Source organism: Opisthorchis viverrini, assembly GCF_000715545.1.
Source record: "Opisthorchis viverrini unplaced genomic scaffold opera_v5_9, whole genome shotgun sequence".
Classification (NCBI taxonomy): domain Eukaryota; kingdom Metazoa; phylum Platyhelminthes; class Trematoda; order Opisthorchiida; family Opisthorchiidae; genus Opisthorchis; species Opisthorchis viverrini.
This window is the reverse complement of record NW_008751665.1, coordinates 183,846-200,659: the sequence shown is the minus strand read 5'-3', so window position 1 is coordinate 200,659 and position 16,814 is coordinate 183,846. Positions and strand designations below refer to the sequence as shown.

Sequence of the window (16,814 nt, the reverse complement as noted above, 5' to 3'; positions counted from 1 at the left end):
GTCCCATATGGATAACCTAAGGACGAACTTTGTTCAGCAGGCGTCACCAGTCTTCCGAACAAGATCCACTGTCAGTACGAGAGACAAGATCTTCTCAATGATTGTAGAAACTTGCTTCGCGTGGTCAATCATCACTTGTGATGTCTTCACGCGGGATGACTAAGTACCAAGGTGCTCATGACGAGATCCGACCTTCTCCCGTGCATCATGCACCAACATGGTTGATCTTGGGTGTAAAAGCATCTATGTCAATGGACTTGTCCAATTTTTGGCCCATAAAAAAGCAAAGCAAATTGTACGTAGCAATCGTCATTTTCCACAGGTGGGTCCCATTTGGCCCCATTTCCTTAGTGATTTAGATGGCCGTTAACCAACATTCTATGGTATGGTCCAGTTCTCAGCAATTATCGACAGCCGCCTCAGATGACTTGGAATAGGGCACATACTTAACATCATTGCCGAGACTTTTGTCCACTCATCGAGGGCCATCCCCGCTAACAGAAGATGGCAGTCTTAGAACGGGCAATTCTCATAACCTCTTAATGGGTCAGGCCTTTATCCCAATCTAGCCGACCCTAATAAGACAAACAGCACGTTTGAAAGATTTGCCCTTCAGCTCAAACCGTAAACTTTTATTGGTGAAATACCGGATAGAGATAAGACTGGTTTTGAAGCGAACAGCTTTTGCAACAGCTCGACAAGCTTCATTTGATTCCAGCTGGAGTAAAATTTTCAGCACAGTGTCTGTTGGATCGACTCGTACAAATGTGTGTTGCAGACGCACTCAAAAGTGTGACGAATCCATCGAACCTGTGAAAGGACAACTTAGCTTCCTTAGATTAAGGTTTTTTAAAGACTCGGACTGATTACGACGGAGCTGCTAGAGAGGTGTTTGTCTAGCACGACGGTGTTTGCCGTCAAGCACGGTGTCTACCGAGACTTCGTCCTGTCGATGAACTTCAGGCATTACGCAGCTGTCCGCAGCTGGTTGTATCCATTTCATGTTAATTTAGAAGTCTAAATAACCTTTCATTTCAGAATATCAACACGCTTTTCGGAATTACATACGCCAGCCATATACAGGCACATCTGTGTGGCATCCTACAACAAGATGCCGGAATCCAAATTTCTATTATAAAACGGAAATAGCTGGCCGTGTTTATTCACAAACGACTGACTAGCATCCGGTCTACTGTGATCAAAACGCTGGAATGACGTTTGCCTTTTTGTGATCGGAGCGAGTGAGACTTTAGATTCGGTTTCTCGTAACTGATTGAAGGTGCACCCTAGCTCTAAGAATGCGACCCGGGCCAGGTCAGATTTGGCTCATCTGCGGAGAGTCCCCTGTTCGGTGGAGCAGAAAAACCAAACGAAGCTTCTGAAAAATACTCATTTCATTGTGATATTTTTAGCGGATCCCCTTTGACATGTAGCTCCTCGCAATCGGATATGGGATCCTACTAGGTACCTAAATGCCCACTTTCCCCCGTGGAAACTCTCTGAATACAGCACTTTTTGTGGTCAATCTTCTGTTACTTCACATCCATTGCTTCACTTGCAACTGAGTTATCTGATTGGTCATCCTAAAACCCATCGCGCGGTTAACACTATTACCAGTACACTATTAAATATGGATTCCTTGAAAAGCCGGTGTTGAAACTTACCATGTTCCCGTAGGTGAACGCAGTTCAATGTGTGTGGGTCGCACACGCAATTTCATTTGGGACCGACTGAAAATGGGACAGAGTTATTATTCACTTGTACAGGAGTGGACTACTTATGATGATGACAAGCAAAGAAAAGATTTACCAGTGAAATACACTCATTTGTATATCACTTGTATACCAGATTGATCTGAGAGTTTTCAGCAGTTTTGCAAGTGGTGTTCCGCCGGATTAACTAGTGGGTTCCAAATTTACTGTACGGTCATATTATAAACATTTCTGACAATCACGACCGGATTTCATGATATCGACCACCATGTTGAATGGCAGTTTGCCGACTGATCATCATGCGAACTAAGAGCGAGTCGATAAATTCCCGGATCAGTTTATCAGGGTTTTTTTCGGCTAACAATGCAGCAACAAACAACCGAAGCATCCACCATCGCCCATACCACCAAGCAATCAGACAATTTTGAAAAAAGAACGGCTGACATTAGGCACGCCCTTTGTTAAAACGAATAAATAAGTTGGGTCCAGTAAGCGAGCAGCACATCAAACCAAGTCACTGCTTAGCTTATCGAAAAAGCTAAAAATCTGCCTTAATCATGAAAGGATATCAGCAATGAATGCATGCATAGACGCGTAGTAAGCTGTACAGCGATGGTAGCTGTGTGTAAAAAAATAGTAAGGCAAGGATGATAACGAGTGACAAGGATTTAGCCAATGAGCGGGAAGTTATGTTAAGGACACGTTGCAAAGCGGAACATTTTTCGCGTGGAATCCCAAATTCAATGGATGAGGAGAAGTAGGACTATCAGGGTGACGCCCTAAGCGATGCCCAACTCTTCCGCTGTGGGTCATTTCGCATCCAAGCTACAATTATTTCGCTTCATCAACAAACAATTGTCCCGATGTTGTATTGGGGTCTCCGTAATTCACACAACCCAGAGTTAAAAATCGAAGTTCATAGAAGCCACTTCGACCTCATGTGCTGAAAAAGTGGAGGTGTAACTTTTGAGGGCGCCAAGTTTTACCACGTGTTTGCGATCTTATTTAAAGGCACCGGGATGTATCCTTTAAATTTGATAAGAGCTGCTAATTACGTGGGAGCCGAATATGGTACACTAGTGTAAATGTGGGCTCCCTGCATGTTCACACTATCTCGTCTTAGATCTTTCGTCATAAATCTCTTGTGGTAATTTGGAATTTGCTCCAAAAATATACACGTTCGTACTTTGCATAAATATTCCACTATATCATGAAACCTTACTAAACTCACTGGAGTATCAGGGACAGCAAACAAGTTCCGTTTTGTGTTGGTTGGGAAATTTGCTTTTGAGATCCTGATAGTGTCATGTGCATGAGTGAGCATTTTGAACATCAAACGGAAGAATTCGATTCAAAAACCAGTACATCGGATAACGACTGGCTGAATGATGGCTCGGTGGAGCCTTGCCATCACCGAGTCCAATTTTCCTTATTCTGATTAGCTGAGTCTACAGACGGGTATCACGCTAGAATCATCTCAGGGCAGTCTCAGAATACTGGATAGAACGTGGTGGATAACAGGGCTCAGTGGAACACAAATGATAATATTCTAGCGTCCCCGAAGAGGTGGTTTTGTGGCAAAGTGAGTAACGTGAACGGAGACAGTGAATGAGCACACACATACAACCAGATTATGGAAAAAATGAGGAATTATTACGCTGTCAATAGCTGCAAAACCGTATATAAGGAGGCAGCAGCAAAGACAGAAAATTGTGCAACTGGGTAAAAGTAACGCGGTCGGCTTGAAATTGAATTGCATAATTTCACTATTCGAAGAGTGAGCATCTTTTGACCAGTCTAAGGGTAATGATATCATGACGGCTTCGACGAATGACGCATCAGTCTGTCAATAAATCTATCTATCTATCTATCTATCTATCAATCTATCTATCTATCTATATCTATCCATCTCTCAATTTATTTATCTATCTATCTATCTATCTATCTATCTATCTATCTATCTATCTATCTATCTATCTATCTATCTATCTATCTATCTATCTATCTATCTATCTATCTATCTATCTATCTATCTATCTATCTATCTATCTATCTATCTATCTATCTATCTATCTATCTATCTATCTATCTATCTATCTATCTATCTATCTATCTATCTATCTATCTATCTATCTATCTATCTATCTATCTATCTATCTATCTATCTATCTATCTATCTATCTATCTATCTATCTATCTATCTATCTATCTATCTATCTATCTATCTATCTATCTATCTATCTATCTATCTATCTATCTATCTATCTATCTATCTATCTATCTATCTATCTATCTATCTATCTATCTATCTATCTATCTATCTATCTATCTATCTATCTATCTATCTATCTATCTATCTATCTATCTATCTATCTATCTATCTATCTATCTATCTATCTATCTATCTATCTATCTATCTATCTATCTATCTATCTATCTATCTATCTATCTATCTATCTATCTATCTATCTATCTATCTATCTATCTATCTATCTATCTATCTATCTATCTATCTATCTATCTATCTATCTATCTATCTATCTATCTATCTATCTATCTATCTATCTATCTATCTATCTATCTATCTATCTATCTATCTATCTATCTATCTATCTATCTATCTATCTATCTATCTATCTATCTATCTATCTATCTATCTATCTATCTATCTATCTATCTATCTATCTATCTATCTATCTATCTATCTATCTATCTATCTATCTATCTATCTATCTATCTATCTATCTATCTATCTATCTATCTATCTATCTATCTATCTATCTATCTATCTATCTATCTATCTATCTATCTATCTATCTATCTATCTGCCTATGTATCAGTCTGTCTACCAATTTATCAATCCACACGACTATCTTCGTCTTTTTTGCTCATTTAGCAATTATATAAATCGAATGTATGAGGTAAAATATTATGTTTTGTGCAATTGCTTTATGGGTATAAATAAACGAATTGCTGTAGTTCTTGCCATCATGTTAATTTTGATTTTGTTTCCAATCCATTTTTCCGCACAATCTTGAATACTGTCTTGAACGTGATTCTTGTTCTTCACTTGCTTTCGACAGATTACTACTAATTATCATAAAGCAAACTACTCACAAGGTTGCTGGAAACTCTTTGACAGCCCACGACCGGTTTCGCCCTTCTATGGGCTCATCAGGTAGGCGTACTTGGCTCTGTATCGTTAAGTGGCAGATTAAAAGTAACTCGATATTTTGCGAGTCGTTTACACCTCTTTACAAGGTGTGTTTTGGATTCTCGACCAGCTAAATTTAGCATTATTGAAACAGATGATAATGTTGCAGGCTTTCATTCTCAGGTATGCGAGTAATTCTGAGTAATTCTAAGACATTGGCCAGTAGGATGCGCACACGCATAAACACATACAGCATACAAATTCAATGTGTAAACTAGTGCAGGAACAACACGCTACTGACAAACAGTTTGCTGTTTTTTTTCTCTGGCAGAATGTCTCTCCGGAGTAAGGACAAATACGCGATGCTCAGCTGATGTAAACCTTGGTCGTTATCCTTCATACGATTGCTAAATTACGTCTATCGAGATTGCATATAGTTTTCCAAACGGCAGCATGCCGAAGTCGTGAGCAAGCTACTAGTCTCGGAAGCCCCGTATTGTTGATACAGTCCACAAGACACCATTCAGATGTTGTTTCACCCATTTCTGTTCACATTCCCATTTATTCCCAATCGTCCCGAACATCTCCCAATTACTCGGCCTCTGATCACATTTGCCATACTGTTATATATATATATATAATGTTTCAGTGGTTGGCTGTGCTAAGATTTCCTCTATAGGATTTTTTGTTCACATCCGTATTTCTACCAGCTTAACGGTGGATATTACTGATGGGACATGCGAGTGGTACGTTTTCTCGTAAATCCACTTCGCGTCTCTTGAAAAGCGAGATCAATTCCGGAATTTGAGGAGTCGCATTTGCTTGCATTTGAGCAACACCAGGATAGTTAAAAAAGACACTTTCATGGAGATGTATATTCACTTTTTGTAAACAAGATGCATATGAGAGTTTTGCTTCTCTGTCCAATAGTCTGTAACTGTTCAGTTGGCGTTTTCCAACACATAACTCCGGAGTTAAGACCTACTTCATTTCACCGGCTGATTAATAAATTAGCTTAAAAGTTACACGTACGGTTTCCGGAACTATGAAAACAGACTGAATACAGGGAGTAAGTAAGGCCCGAGATCAAGTGAAACATGAGGCGGCCTGGTGCCGCAAATTTAATTGAAGCAGACCATCGTAGACGAAAGATTCAGTTGGATTAAGGTGAGTCTCTTTTAAGACCAAATTTGTGTGCCGAAATTTGTCCAACTTGGGTTCAAGTAGAACAGTAGGTTGACGGAAACCCGGGGACTGCGGCTACTTGATGAGCCCAAAGAAGGGGGATACCGGTCGTTCTCTTGAAAAGCGAGATCAATTCCGGAATTTGAGGAGTCGCATTTGCTTGCATTTGAGCAACACTCAGTTAATATCCAGGATAGTTAAAAAAGACACTTTCATGGAGATGTATATTCACTTTTTGTAAACAAGATGCATATGAGAGTTTTGCTTCTCTGTCCAATAGTCTGTAACTGTTCAGTTGGCGTTTTCCAACACATAACTCCGGAGTTAAGACCTACTTCATTTCACCGGCTGATTAATAAATTAGCTTAAAAGTTACACGTACGGTTTCCGGAACTATGAAAACAGACTGAATACAGGGAGTAAGTAAGGCCCGAGATCAAGTGAAACATGAGGCGGCCTGGTGCCGCAAATTTAATTGAAGCAGACCATCGTAGACGAAAGATTCAGTTGGATTAAGGTGAGTCTCTTTTAAGACCAAATTTGTGTGCCGAAATTTGTCCAACTTGGGTTCAAGTAGAACAGTAGGTTGACGGAAACCCGGGGACTGCGGCTACTTGATGAGCCCAAAGAAGGGTGATACCGGTCGTGGGGTGTCGGAGAGTTTTCAGCAACCTTGTGAGTAGTTGCCTTTATGAAAATATTCTGGGAAATCTGGAATATCGTGCCAACTAAATCGTGGATTGGCCCGTGTGCAGCACATTCAGTTGTAGAATATCATAAACGAGAGAGAAAACCAAATTGATTTAAAAATGAGTGCATTTCTCGACTTCTAATTTTAGTATCATTTTTTCGGCCGCCTAGAGGTATCCACATGAGCTTTATAAACAGCCCGTTTTCGGCTGCACATGACACGCTTGTACACGTCAGTGTTCAGAAGATCGGCTGATTTGCACGTTTATTGACTTTTCTAGTTTGGCTGAGCGCACCAGGCTATCAAACGGCCAACCAGACTCGGGTGCACGGTAGTAAGAAGACATTAAAGAGACTGTGGTCCACATTACATGTAAATGTCGAAATCTTCAATAGGAGTTGGGTCTTATCAAGAGGTCATCCTTGGTTAATTCTTACACATTGAACTCTAATATTCCATCGATGCTTACAGGTAATCGATTACATAGTTTAATCAGCTGCCAAGTATATTTGAGCACGCAACTTGAGGTAATCCTGTTCACCTTGTCTGACCTCAACAGTAACGAATCCGTGTCTTTAAATCTCACTGTCACAGAATCATCTTTCAACAACGCTGGCGTGCTGGACGTGTTGAATTCCGCAACACAACCTAGATACCTGTGCGTGGCCTCTGCTAATCGGTCACAGTGAATTTGTGGTTGAGCACAAAATGCGCTTCAGCATAAAGCCTTATAAAACTAATTTGTTATTTTTCTGTTGACAAGTTTCTTCGGCAATATCACTGAAGGCTTTTCAGGCTATAGCAACTGCTCTTGTGATTGTTCAAGTGGTTAGTTTTGTACCGAGTTTATAAGTCGTGTTCCAAATAGGCATCCGTTCTGAATTTGCTGTTATATGCAAGCAAAACAAAGAAATGTGCATTTCTCATGATGATGGCTCTTCTCCGATGCCTACACCGCCACGTCCACTAGCCACTCGGAGCGATCCTATTCGGCCAAACTACGTTGACAAACTTCCGCAGCTTAATAAAGCGACAGTATAGAGTAGATTGTATCTCGCTCCTATTTTTCAATGACCCCTTAAGTTGGTGTGATATGTCGACGGATTCTTGCAGAATCCGCGAACCGGGGGTTGTTGAAATGCACGGAATGTAATTCTCCTTTTTCGAGGACTTGTTCGTAGACAGTAGCATATTGTACTTCTAATTTGAGGAGTGGAGACTAACCGGCCCGGGAAATGACTGGTGCATATGAGGTGTGCAGTGAACTCATTAGTCGCCAAAAGCCATCCATCGACTCTTTCGCCTACATCCATGATCTGTAGTGCATGAGGATACTCAAACTCGGGATAGCTGACTTACATCAACAGCGCCTCTATCCGATTCTTTTACCAGCTGCTCCATCATCGACGAATTCGTGTTCAATTGGACCTTAATATGCACTCAGCTAATTGCTACTTCCCTGTCAGCTGAACTACCTAGACACGCCTTAATCACTGAGTGGACCCCAAAAAAGAATCATTGGTTCACTGATCTTCTACCAGATTGCAGTGCGAATCAACTTATTAACATTCTTATAGTGGCCCTCAGATACCTAAATAATAGTTAGCTGCATGAAGTTTACAGATTTTCAACCCCGGGCCTCTTAACGCGCAGAGAACAAGACCAGTTAGAAAACACGTAGGTTAAAATTCTAAAACACAAGAAATGAACCCAGAACTCGTCGAGGTTGCTCAATGGATCAGCTGTCAACTTTCTGATATCAAGAACCGTGGTTCGAACCCAACCTCGGCATCGCAACTGCTCCTGATGAGATTTGGGCAACTTAATCTGATCTCGGCCTTGCTGCTTTCTTCGGATAATACGACAGGATACCTCGAGCGATTATTGTTATTCAACCAGAGCAGTCAAAGAATACCTAAGTGGCCACTTGGTACTGTAAGATGTTTGACAGTTTGAAGTGGTACGCCATTTCAATACAGTGTACGTGGAGAGACCGTCAGAAGTGGTTTGGTGAAATGCGGGAGCATGTAGCTGTTCAATATTTAAAGCATTATTTATATAGAGAATATAGAGTGGTGAATGAAAGAATTTTAAGGGAGCATTCTTTTGAAAACTCAGCTTTTCTCTGGAAAGAATGCGCACGGAAATAAGTACTTTCTCCATTAAATTCACGACATCATTCCTCATTTTCTCCGTGCAGCACTACGCTAAGACAGTCTAGCGTTATGAAAATCGATTTACGTTTATGGTGAATGTGACCCTCATTCGCAGCCGCGGCACAAATAACCACTGTTATCATAAAATAATGTTGGTAGATTTGGTAGGCAATAGGCTTGGTGTGAAGACCTTAGAATTGCAACCCAATGAAAGTTTATCTGTTGGGACTTTCGACCCGATGACCATAACCGCCAGCAGCTATACTTGTCACTCACCGATATTAGAGACGTTTCACGATGTCTCTGGAAATATCCAAGTGTTGTGGCATACATTCGTCCATCACTATCAGAGGGTGAGTTTGTGCATTCAGGTCTAAACCTTCACTCCTTCGTCACTCATGGGTGGACTGCTTGGCCATGATTTCAAGTTTGCAGGTTTATCTAGATCCAGGAACTTTATGGACATTGGAAGGAGGTGAACAGAATAAACTGCAGGTGAATCTGTCTCCGACTGGCAGTAGATTGGCGGGCATAACAAGAGTTGCGTAACAAGAGTTGACGTGGAGTGAAAGTCTTCTGGAAGCACTTTTATATCTATTTGCCTTGGATAACTGCCCAAAAATTCATGCGATGTGAGTCAGACTAATTGAATGCGTTGTATGTCACGCATTTTTGGACTGCAGATTCAAAAAATGTTTGACGACGGGTAACGTGAACCTCAGTTTCCAACTCATGACGTTGGATGGTTCTCTGGTCTCTGACACCCTTGAACACAGAAGCCGAATGAATCATCAGGTTTTTTTCTGCGCTGAATGTCCACTTATGAGCAAAACTACTCCCTGTCATGTACAAGAACTTTCAATCGGGATCTGATTCTGTCTACAAGCAGGCTAGAAACGAAAACCCAAGGAGCGGGAATCCTCATGAAGCATATCAACTGCCTCACTGAGAGCATAACATCAGTGTTCACGCAACTGTGCTTCTCTCCCACAGAGATCCAAGGATGGCTCCAACAGTAGCCTGTTATTATTAACCCACATTGTTGTACGCAGCAAGTAGAGAGACTTGGCCCATAACACCAAGCGACAGCCGATGTGGCATGAAAGTATAGTGTGTTGGTTTTAATGGTCTTGTAAGTGTCTTGGTTGAACTTGAACTGGGATATCGCCAGCGAGACCAGATATAGGCAGAAGAACGATTAGCGTCCTCGACCAAAACAGGGAATTTTTGGAGGCAAATGCCCTCTTTAGAGANACAAGAACTTTCAATCGGGATCTGATTCTGTCTACAAGCAGGCAAGAAACGAAAACCCAAGGAGCAGGAATCCTCATGAAGCATATCAACTGCCTCACTGAGAGCATAACATCAGCGTTCACGCAACTGTGCTTCTCTCCCACAGAGATCCAAGGATGGCCCCAACAGTAGCCTGTTATTATTAACCCACATTGTTGTACGCAGCAAGTAGAGCGACTTGGCCCCATAACACATGCGACAGCCGATATGGCATGAAAGTATAGTATGTTGGTTTTAATGGTCTTGTAAGTGTCTTGGTTGAACTTGAACTGGGATATCGCCAGCGAGACCAGATATAGGCAGAAGAACGATTAGCGTCCTCGACCAAAACAGGGAATTTTTGGAGGCAAATGCCCTCTTTAGAGAAAAAGTCACCGCATTTGTTCGAGCATCCACCCTGGTGGGCCAGGAGACTGTGTTGATCACATCTGTAACCATTGACCAATTTGTTAGAGGGACTCTGCGGGGCTAGTTGGACACACCCCAGTACAACTCAATGGGTCATGGAGGCACATAAACCGTTACATCACGATAAGGTCCACTCTGAAGGCACGAAGATAATGAGATATCCCAATCCCAGGGTTTTTTTTACTGAAAATCCTATGGAGAAAAACAGCAATCAAAGTGTTTCAGTGAATGCTCCCTGAAATCAGGGAAAAAAATAATTGTTATGTACTCAGCCGAAGGCACACTCAACATCAACCCAAAAAAGCTAGTAAAGGTGACACCCCAACCTACGAACATACCGGACAGTTGGATGGTGATAGAAGGCCATCTACCACCAGATCTCCGAAACCAAATGGACCGACAACACCATCAGCTTTTCTGATGGAACAATAGATCTAAGGTGGGAGCAATGCCTTCCAGAACATTCTGGCCTGGTCCCATGAGGGGAGGTCCTTTTGGGAACGTGGGAGGGCAAGTGTGCGGTTACATATGCCATGCTTGAATCCGATCCAATAATGAACAGAAAATGCACAACCCGATAACTCAACCCACGAGTTTCCAGTGGCAAACCACATTTGACTCCTGTAGGCTAAGGCGGTGCAATTCACTGATGCTACATCATTGATGGCTATCTACCACCCTCAAATGCAAGGAAATTGTTATTCAATGTTAACAAGACATCTGGCTGATTGGTCATAAATACCAGTTTTGGTTTTACATCACTTTTCATCATCACTACTAGTTTGCCTGCTAGTGGGCTCCAGTGACCATGAATATCACTGGTAATGTCTCAAGATAACGATCGTTTCACTCAACTTTTCAGCTTATTCGTGTCAACAAAAAACCAATGACTGAAGAATCCCTGCTTCACCACGGGAAGAACAAGCTCGTTTTGGTGCCATTTTGCAGAACAGGTTGTCGGACAGTTCCAAACAAGCCTGAATTACATTACCAGATTATGTTATCCGTCGTCCCATTTCGCCACTCAGGTGATTCTGACAGAAGAGTGGTTTTGAACATCATGGTTTACGTGCCCTTAAGTTCTGTTTCCACGGTTGACTAAACTGCTGTTATGACGTAGAGGTACTGTCTACTTAAAATGAATGACACCACACAGCAAATTAGGCATTTGGGGTTACACACTCGCGTCTGAACCAAGATACTACTACATAGCTTTCTGGTCATTGGACTGCACATTCAAACCGCCAATGATTTACGAAGGTCAGTTGTTTGAAAATAAGCCCGGAGGTTACTGGGAACCATCAACTCCGTCAAAACTGCTGCAGAAAGATGATCGAGTCTACAGCTTGAAAGTCTAGGAATCGATTGGACGTTCAAAAACCCATTTAGAGACTACTGAAGATGCGCGAATGCTCAGGATTGACCAGGATGCGATGGCAATTAGACACTCAGCATTGACCAGACACCTTTGATTCAAGGTCAAAATTGCACTTCCAATACCGCGACGCTTCCCGTAATTTTGCACTCGTTCATTCCCAATAAAAATGCTGCGTTCATTTTGGCTGAGTCTTCCCGACAATGGGGGTTTGGAGTCGAAACACTTCAGTCAGTTACAAGACAATACAAGGAAATAAAATATGTACTATCGTGGAGGGTTTGGTGTGGTTATGGAGAAATCACTCAGATCTGAGCTGATTTCAAAAAGCAACTGCTTCGTGAGGGGAAATGCTTGTTCACTCACCACTGGTGGATGGCCCGTTCGATCCCCTTGGGTGAGCTGGTATGATGAGTTCGTGGACAGGAGTGGTGTATTCAGTATTTGGTTCTATCGTAGCAGTTCCATGGCACACGCGCAGCAACGCTGTTCAAGATGAATCTCAATCAGTTATGAACTGTGTTCACATCAGGGTTCGCTTCTGATATTCAGTGTGCAGTTTACTAGGTCCGCCAGTTCCTCAAGGTAAATGAGTGTCGAATTCCTTGTAGTATTCATCAGGTGAAAGTAAATATACCATTAAAATTTCCAGCCTGAGGCCACTGATGATTCCCCCTTTAAATCTACGGTGAACGCGATAAATTTCCTTGTTATCTGACTACTCATAAGTAACGTGACTTACACCTGTTTAATATGACCCCGTTTTGTTTCCTTGCTACTCGTTTTTCCCCTGTTTCGTCCCTACTTAAGGTCTGCTTATCCCTCAGTAACTGACGTCAATATTTTTCCCCGTCCGCCATTGCTTGCAAGTTCGTCTCGATTGCACCTATTTTCGAGCGTCCAATCCGACGGAAAAGCGGACCGAGCGGGTATCGAACCCAGAATCCCTGGACGGCAGGAGAACCAATATGACACCCAAAGTGGCCTATTATTTTCTATCACACATGTACCGCACCTGTTAGATAGCTTTTGGCGAGATTCGTTTTAAACGGACGAAACCGCGTAATCTCACTTGTAACGTGACACGATCTGCCGCGTCGCGTCGCCGACCGAAAGACAGTCCCCTACATCCCGAATGTACTGACTCCTGCACCGTTACGGCCAACTCACACCTTCAGACTGCCCCTATATGTATGTTGCACATCGTTTGGTGCTTACTTGTTGTTGCCTTCAGAAATCCCTGCTGCGTCAGCGACTATTTTCTGCTCCTGCTGATTGCGTCATTGTTGATTGTACGTTTGCTTAATTCGGGATGCTTACTAATCCGTTTGTCTGTAGAACCAGTTCCTGTCAGTCCTTAATTTGCAATCTGCTATCCCACGTCTGTCTGTTCCTATTGACTACTGGCTACGAACTGCGTATAATCTAATAGTCGCAATCGTCCTGTGAGATCCTTAGCCGTCCGGATCTTACGAAGTTCATCAACAATTACCGCAGTTTTGGCCAAATTTTTTCTCCTATAACTTATCATCAGCCTGTGTTATTGAGAAAGTTATCCAACAAAACTACTTTATTTGACGTGAAACTTGAATAGAAACATTAGTTTTTGAAAAGTGGATTGACATTGCTCGTTACAGTTCGCTTTCGCTTCAAAGCGGCGTTTCTGGTCGTGTTCTGACGTAATCCGCCAGCTTTGGCAAGGCCTTCAGCACTTCCGCTTCGAGCGTCAACAACTTTGGATATTTTGTCTGCAAAATTTGAGCATCCGCCTTCCGTACATGTTCCATGGATGCCAGAAGGTATATGTCTCCCAGAGTCACTTTGTCGCCAGCAACAAACCTGCCACCAGAGTCAGCGAGTGATTTGCAAATAAGCTGTGGAAAAAATACATTTGAATATCAGCGGATGCAATGCGTAAACCTCGTAATTTTTCCAAGTTTCACCTCAAGTTGCAACTCACGTCTAACAGTCTCGGCACCTCCTCGGACATTGCTTTTTCAAGTAGTTCATTCCTTTGTTCTGGTGGAGCGAAAAAGGCCCTTACGAACAGTTCGTGCAAATCGGCAGACTGCAACGAAGAAGAATTCGATGTCTTCGGTCAGGTGAGGGAGTAATTAAAATTTATCGATTTCCTCACTACATAGCTTGCGGTCCCTCTTAATTTCAACTGCCATTCCATCTTTTCTGTTCACAAACAGGCTAAATGAAGAGTCAGACATTGGAGTGGTTAAATGGCTGTGCATAGCTCCCTCTCCATCGGAAGACTCAATCAATACCACCTACATGAATTCAATGCATAAGTTCCTGTTTGAATAAAGGGTGAACACAAAAATAAACAAAGTTCATGGTTCCCTTATGGCTGTGACGGCATACAAGAAATAAACGACATAAAAATGCCAGCTCATTTTTTTCAAAGCTTTTCACCACGTTGTAGGCTCTTCAGTGGCTAATGGTTGGCACGCGACCCAGTATCAGATCGTGGAATTTCTCGCCAACCCATTACAGCCAGAAATGTGACCAATAACCTAGAGGAAAATGTGCAAGCATATGCTACCCAAGTACGGTAAACTTAGCACAGCAACTTGTTCATTCTGTCTATAAATTCCTGCTTCAATTCCGTTTTACTGCATATCCTGATCAAGCCAACTTTTTCACCAAGTCCGATTCCTCAAGAGTTTTATCGAATACGTTTGTTGACGAAACTTAATATCCGTTGGTATATCGTCTCCTTTGGATTCCCTCTCTGGGCGTTGCAGCCCTTATCCAACTATCTTCTGAGAAATTTGGTTCGTTATATCAAGAAATCAATGGCAACAGACTCATCTTCATGCCCTCAACTTCTTTATCACTCTGCTAATATGCGCACCGTTTTTTCTGAAGGTCAAATCCATCTAGTAAGGTCGTCAGTAAGCTTACCGTGTTGGGGCAAACAGGCCGTTGTGTTGGGTGATTTTTCCCCTGGTCCATACATGGCAAACGTATATGCTACTACTCGGAACCTACATTCATGGGTTATATGAAATTCACCCAAATGTTTACAAAAGGGATTACAAACATTCAGTAGATCACAGAGTCTGATGAATGATATCCGATGTCGTTGAAATTCATTCGAGTTGATGGCACGTTGGCACATGCAACACCTACCCTCTTCTCAACAAGTGCCCATGGAACCCATCCAGATTTTTTTCTAAAACCATATTACTTCACGATGAATGAGCCAGCGGGACCACCTTCTCGAAGCGGCTTCCTCTACCACTATCTTTGATAGCTTGCGATGACGCGAGACCCATTTGACTGCACAGGGACAACCATTCAGCTTAACTCCTCAAAGATGGGTCTGTGAAGCTGGCGGTTTCACCTCATACAGCCGTCAGATTTATGTCAAGTTCACGGATAAAATTGCCAGCCGTTTGCACGGTTCTGGTTGTTTCTGTATAAGAGTTAATATGTGGATTTAACTGCCAAAAAGCACTGACAACATAGGATGTATGTGTCGCAGGGAATTTGGATAGGAAAACAAAACCAAGCTACTGAAAATGCAATCATTCTCTGAACAGTCCAAACACTATATAGCAACAACACTATTCTGCATCAAATCACTATCCGATCAACTTACCTGTCCAATCACTCTTTCAACGCGGTAGTATTCCTCTTCAGAATCACCCATCATACCGTAGTGTTTTGCGAGAGCTCGGGCGATCGCCAGGCTCTCTGTGTAAGTTTTCGTCTCTTGCGACCCCTCTTCTCTCACTTGGAATACTGGCAATTTGCCTCCTGGAAACTCATGTTTGCGTTCAGCCCATTCTTCCATGGTGAAACGTACATCCTCAAACGGAACACCATTCGCATGGAGTATCATCCTTATCGCCTCAGCTCGACAACGAAATTTCAAGTAAAATAGCTGGTCAGAAGACAGAAATCAGGATATAGGGTGAGTAATTAGAACAAAATAGATTAGGAGCACGCAGCAGGTTTTATCCGAATTGGGACCCTCAATAGACTCCCTCCATCCAACAAATTTATCCGCTGGGCAAATGAAAAAGTTCGTTGTTCCAAAAATGGATAGAAAATGTTGACAGTTCTGACCCCAATGCATTCCAAAATGAGGCAACTCATTCCGGAAGTCAGGTGTGCCTTTTAAGTTTACCTTGGGTGTAGTGAACCCGAATATACGAAGTCCAGTTATCTGTTTAGCTCCTGTACGTTTTCCCGATACTGCCTACTGGGTTTTAAATCTATCACACTAAATGAGGCCATCTGTGGTCAGTTCCATTTTCCCGATCAATACATTGCACTAACGACACACACGTTAGAGCGCCCAAATGATCCTGATCACATCACGAGTATTCGGAAGTTTATACAATCGACGGTGTAATAACGTTTGTCCGGTTCATTGGTAATTGCTGAGTGCTACACACACAAGTAAAACTTCAATAGTGTAAGGCACGCTCATCTGACGGGTACTAATACGAACGTAAGTTTCCAGCTAGCCACATTTCATGGAACCCATCCACATCATATGGCCCAAATTCCCAAAACATCGCGTTCAGTAAATTCTATTGTAGGTCCAGTGGACGTTCGACAAACTATTCCAACCATCAGGTGACTTCCGGGATGGGTCAGCTACTCAGTGGAAAAAGGGTTGCAGCATGTAGCGTTTCTTTTATTGCGATTATCCTTTAAAATGAATTCCGAGACGCTTTTCATTTATCTGAATATAGTATTCACCCATCAAGAAGAAACGCTCCAATGAAATACGCCAAAAACTGGGCCAAGGTTGATCAGTCAGCGGTTTATTAGAAAGCATCCTGGCAATGATACAACAAACATATCGAGCTTT

At 42.2% G+C, this 16,814-nt stretch overlaps 1 protein-coding gene across 1 annotated transcript; it reads right to left on the bottom strand.

The window, feature by feature from the left end:
- Window positions 1-13,623: 13,623 nt before the first annotated feature.
- T265_00846 (hypothetical protein) lies at window positions 13,624-15,890 on the bottom strand (the record flags this gene model as incomplete). The annotated part of the gene is made up of 3 exons (XM_009164741.1): window positions 13,624-13,848; window positions 13,935-14,042; window positions 15,591-15,890. 3 exons carry the CDS (start codon window positions 15,831-15,833, stop codon window positions 13,624-13,626), a joined length of 576 nt encoding a protein of 191 aa, XP_009163005.1.
- Window positions 15,891-16,814: the final 924 nt, after the last annotated feature.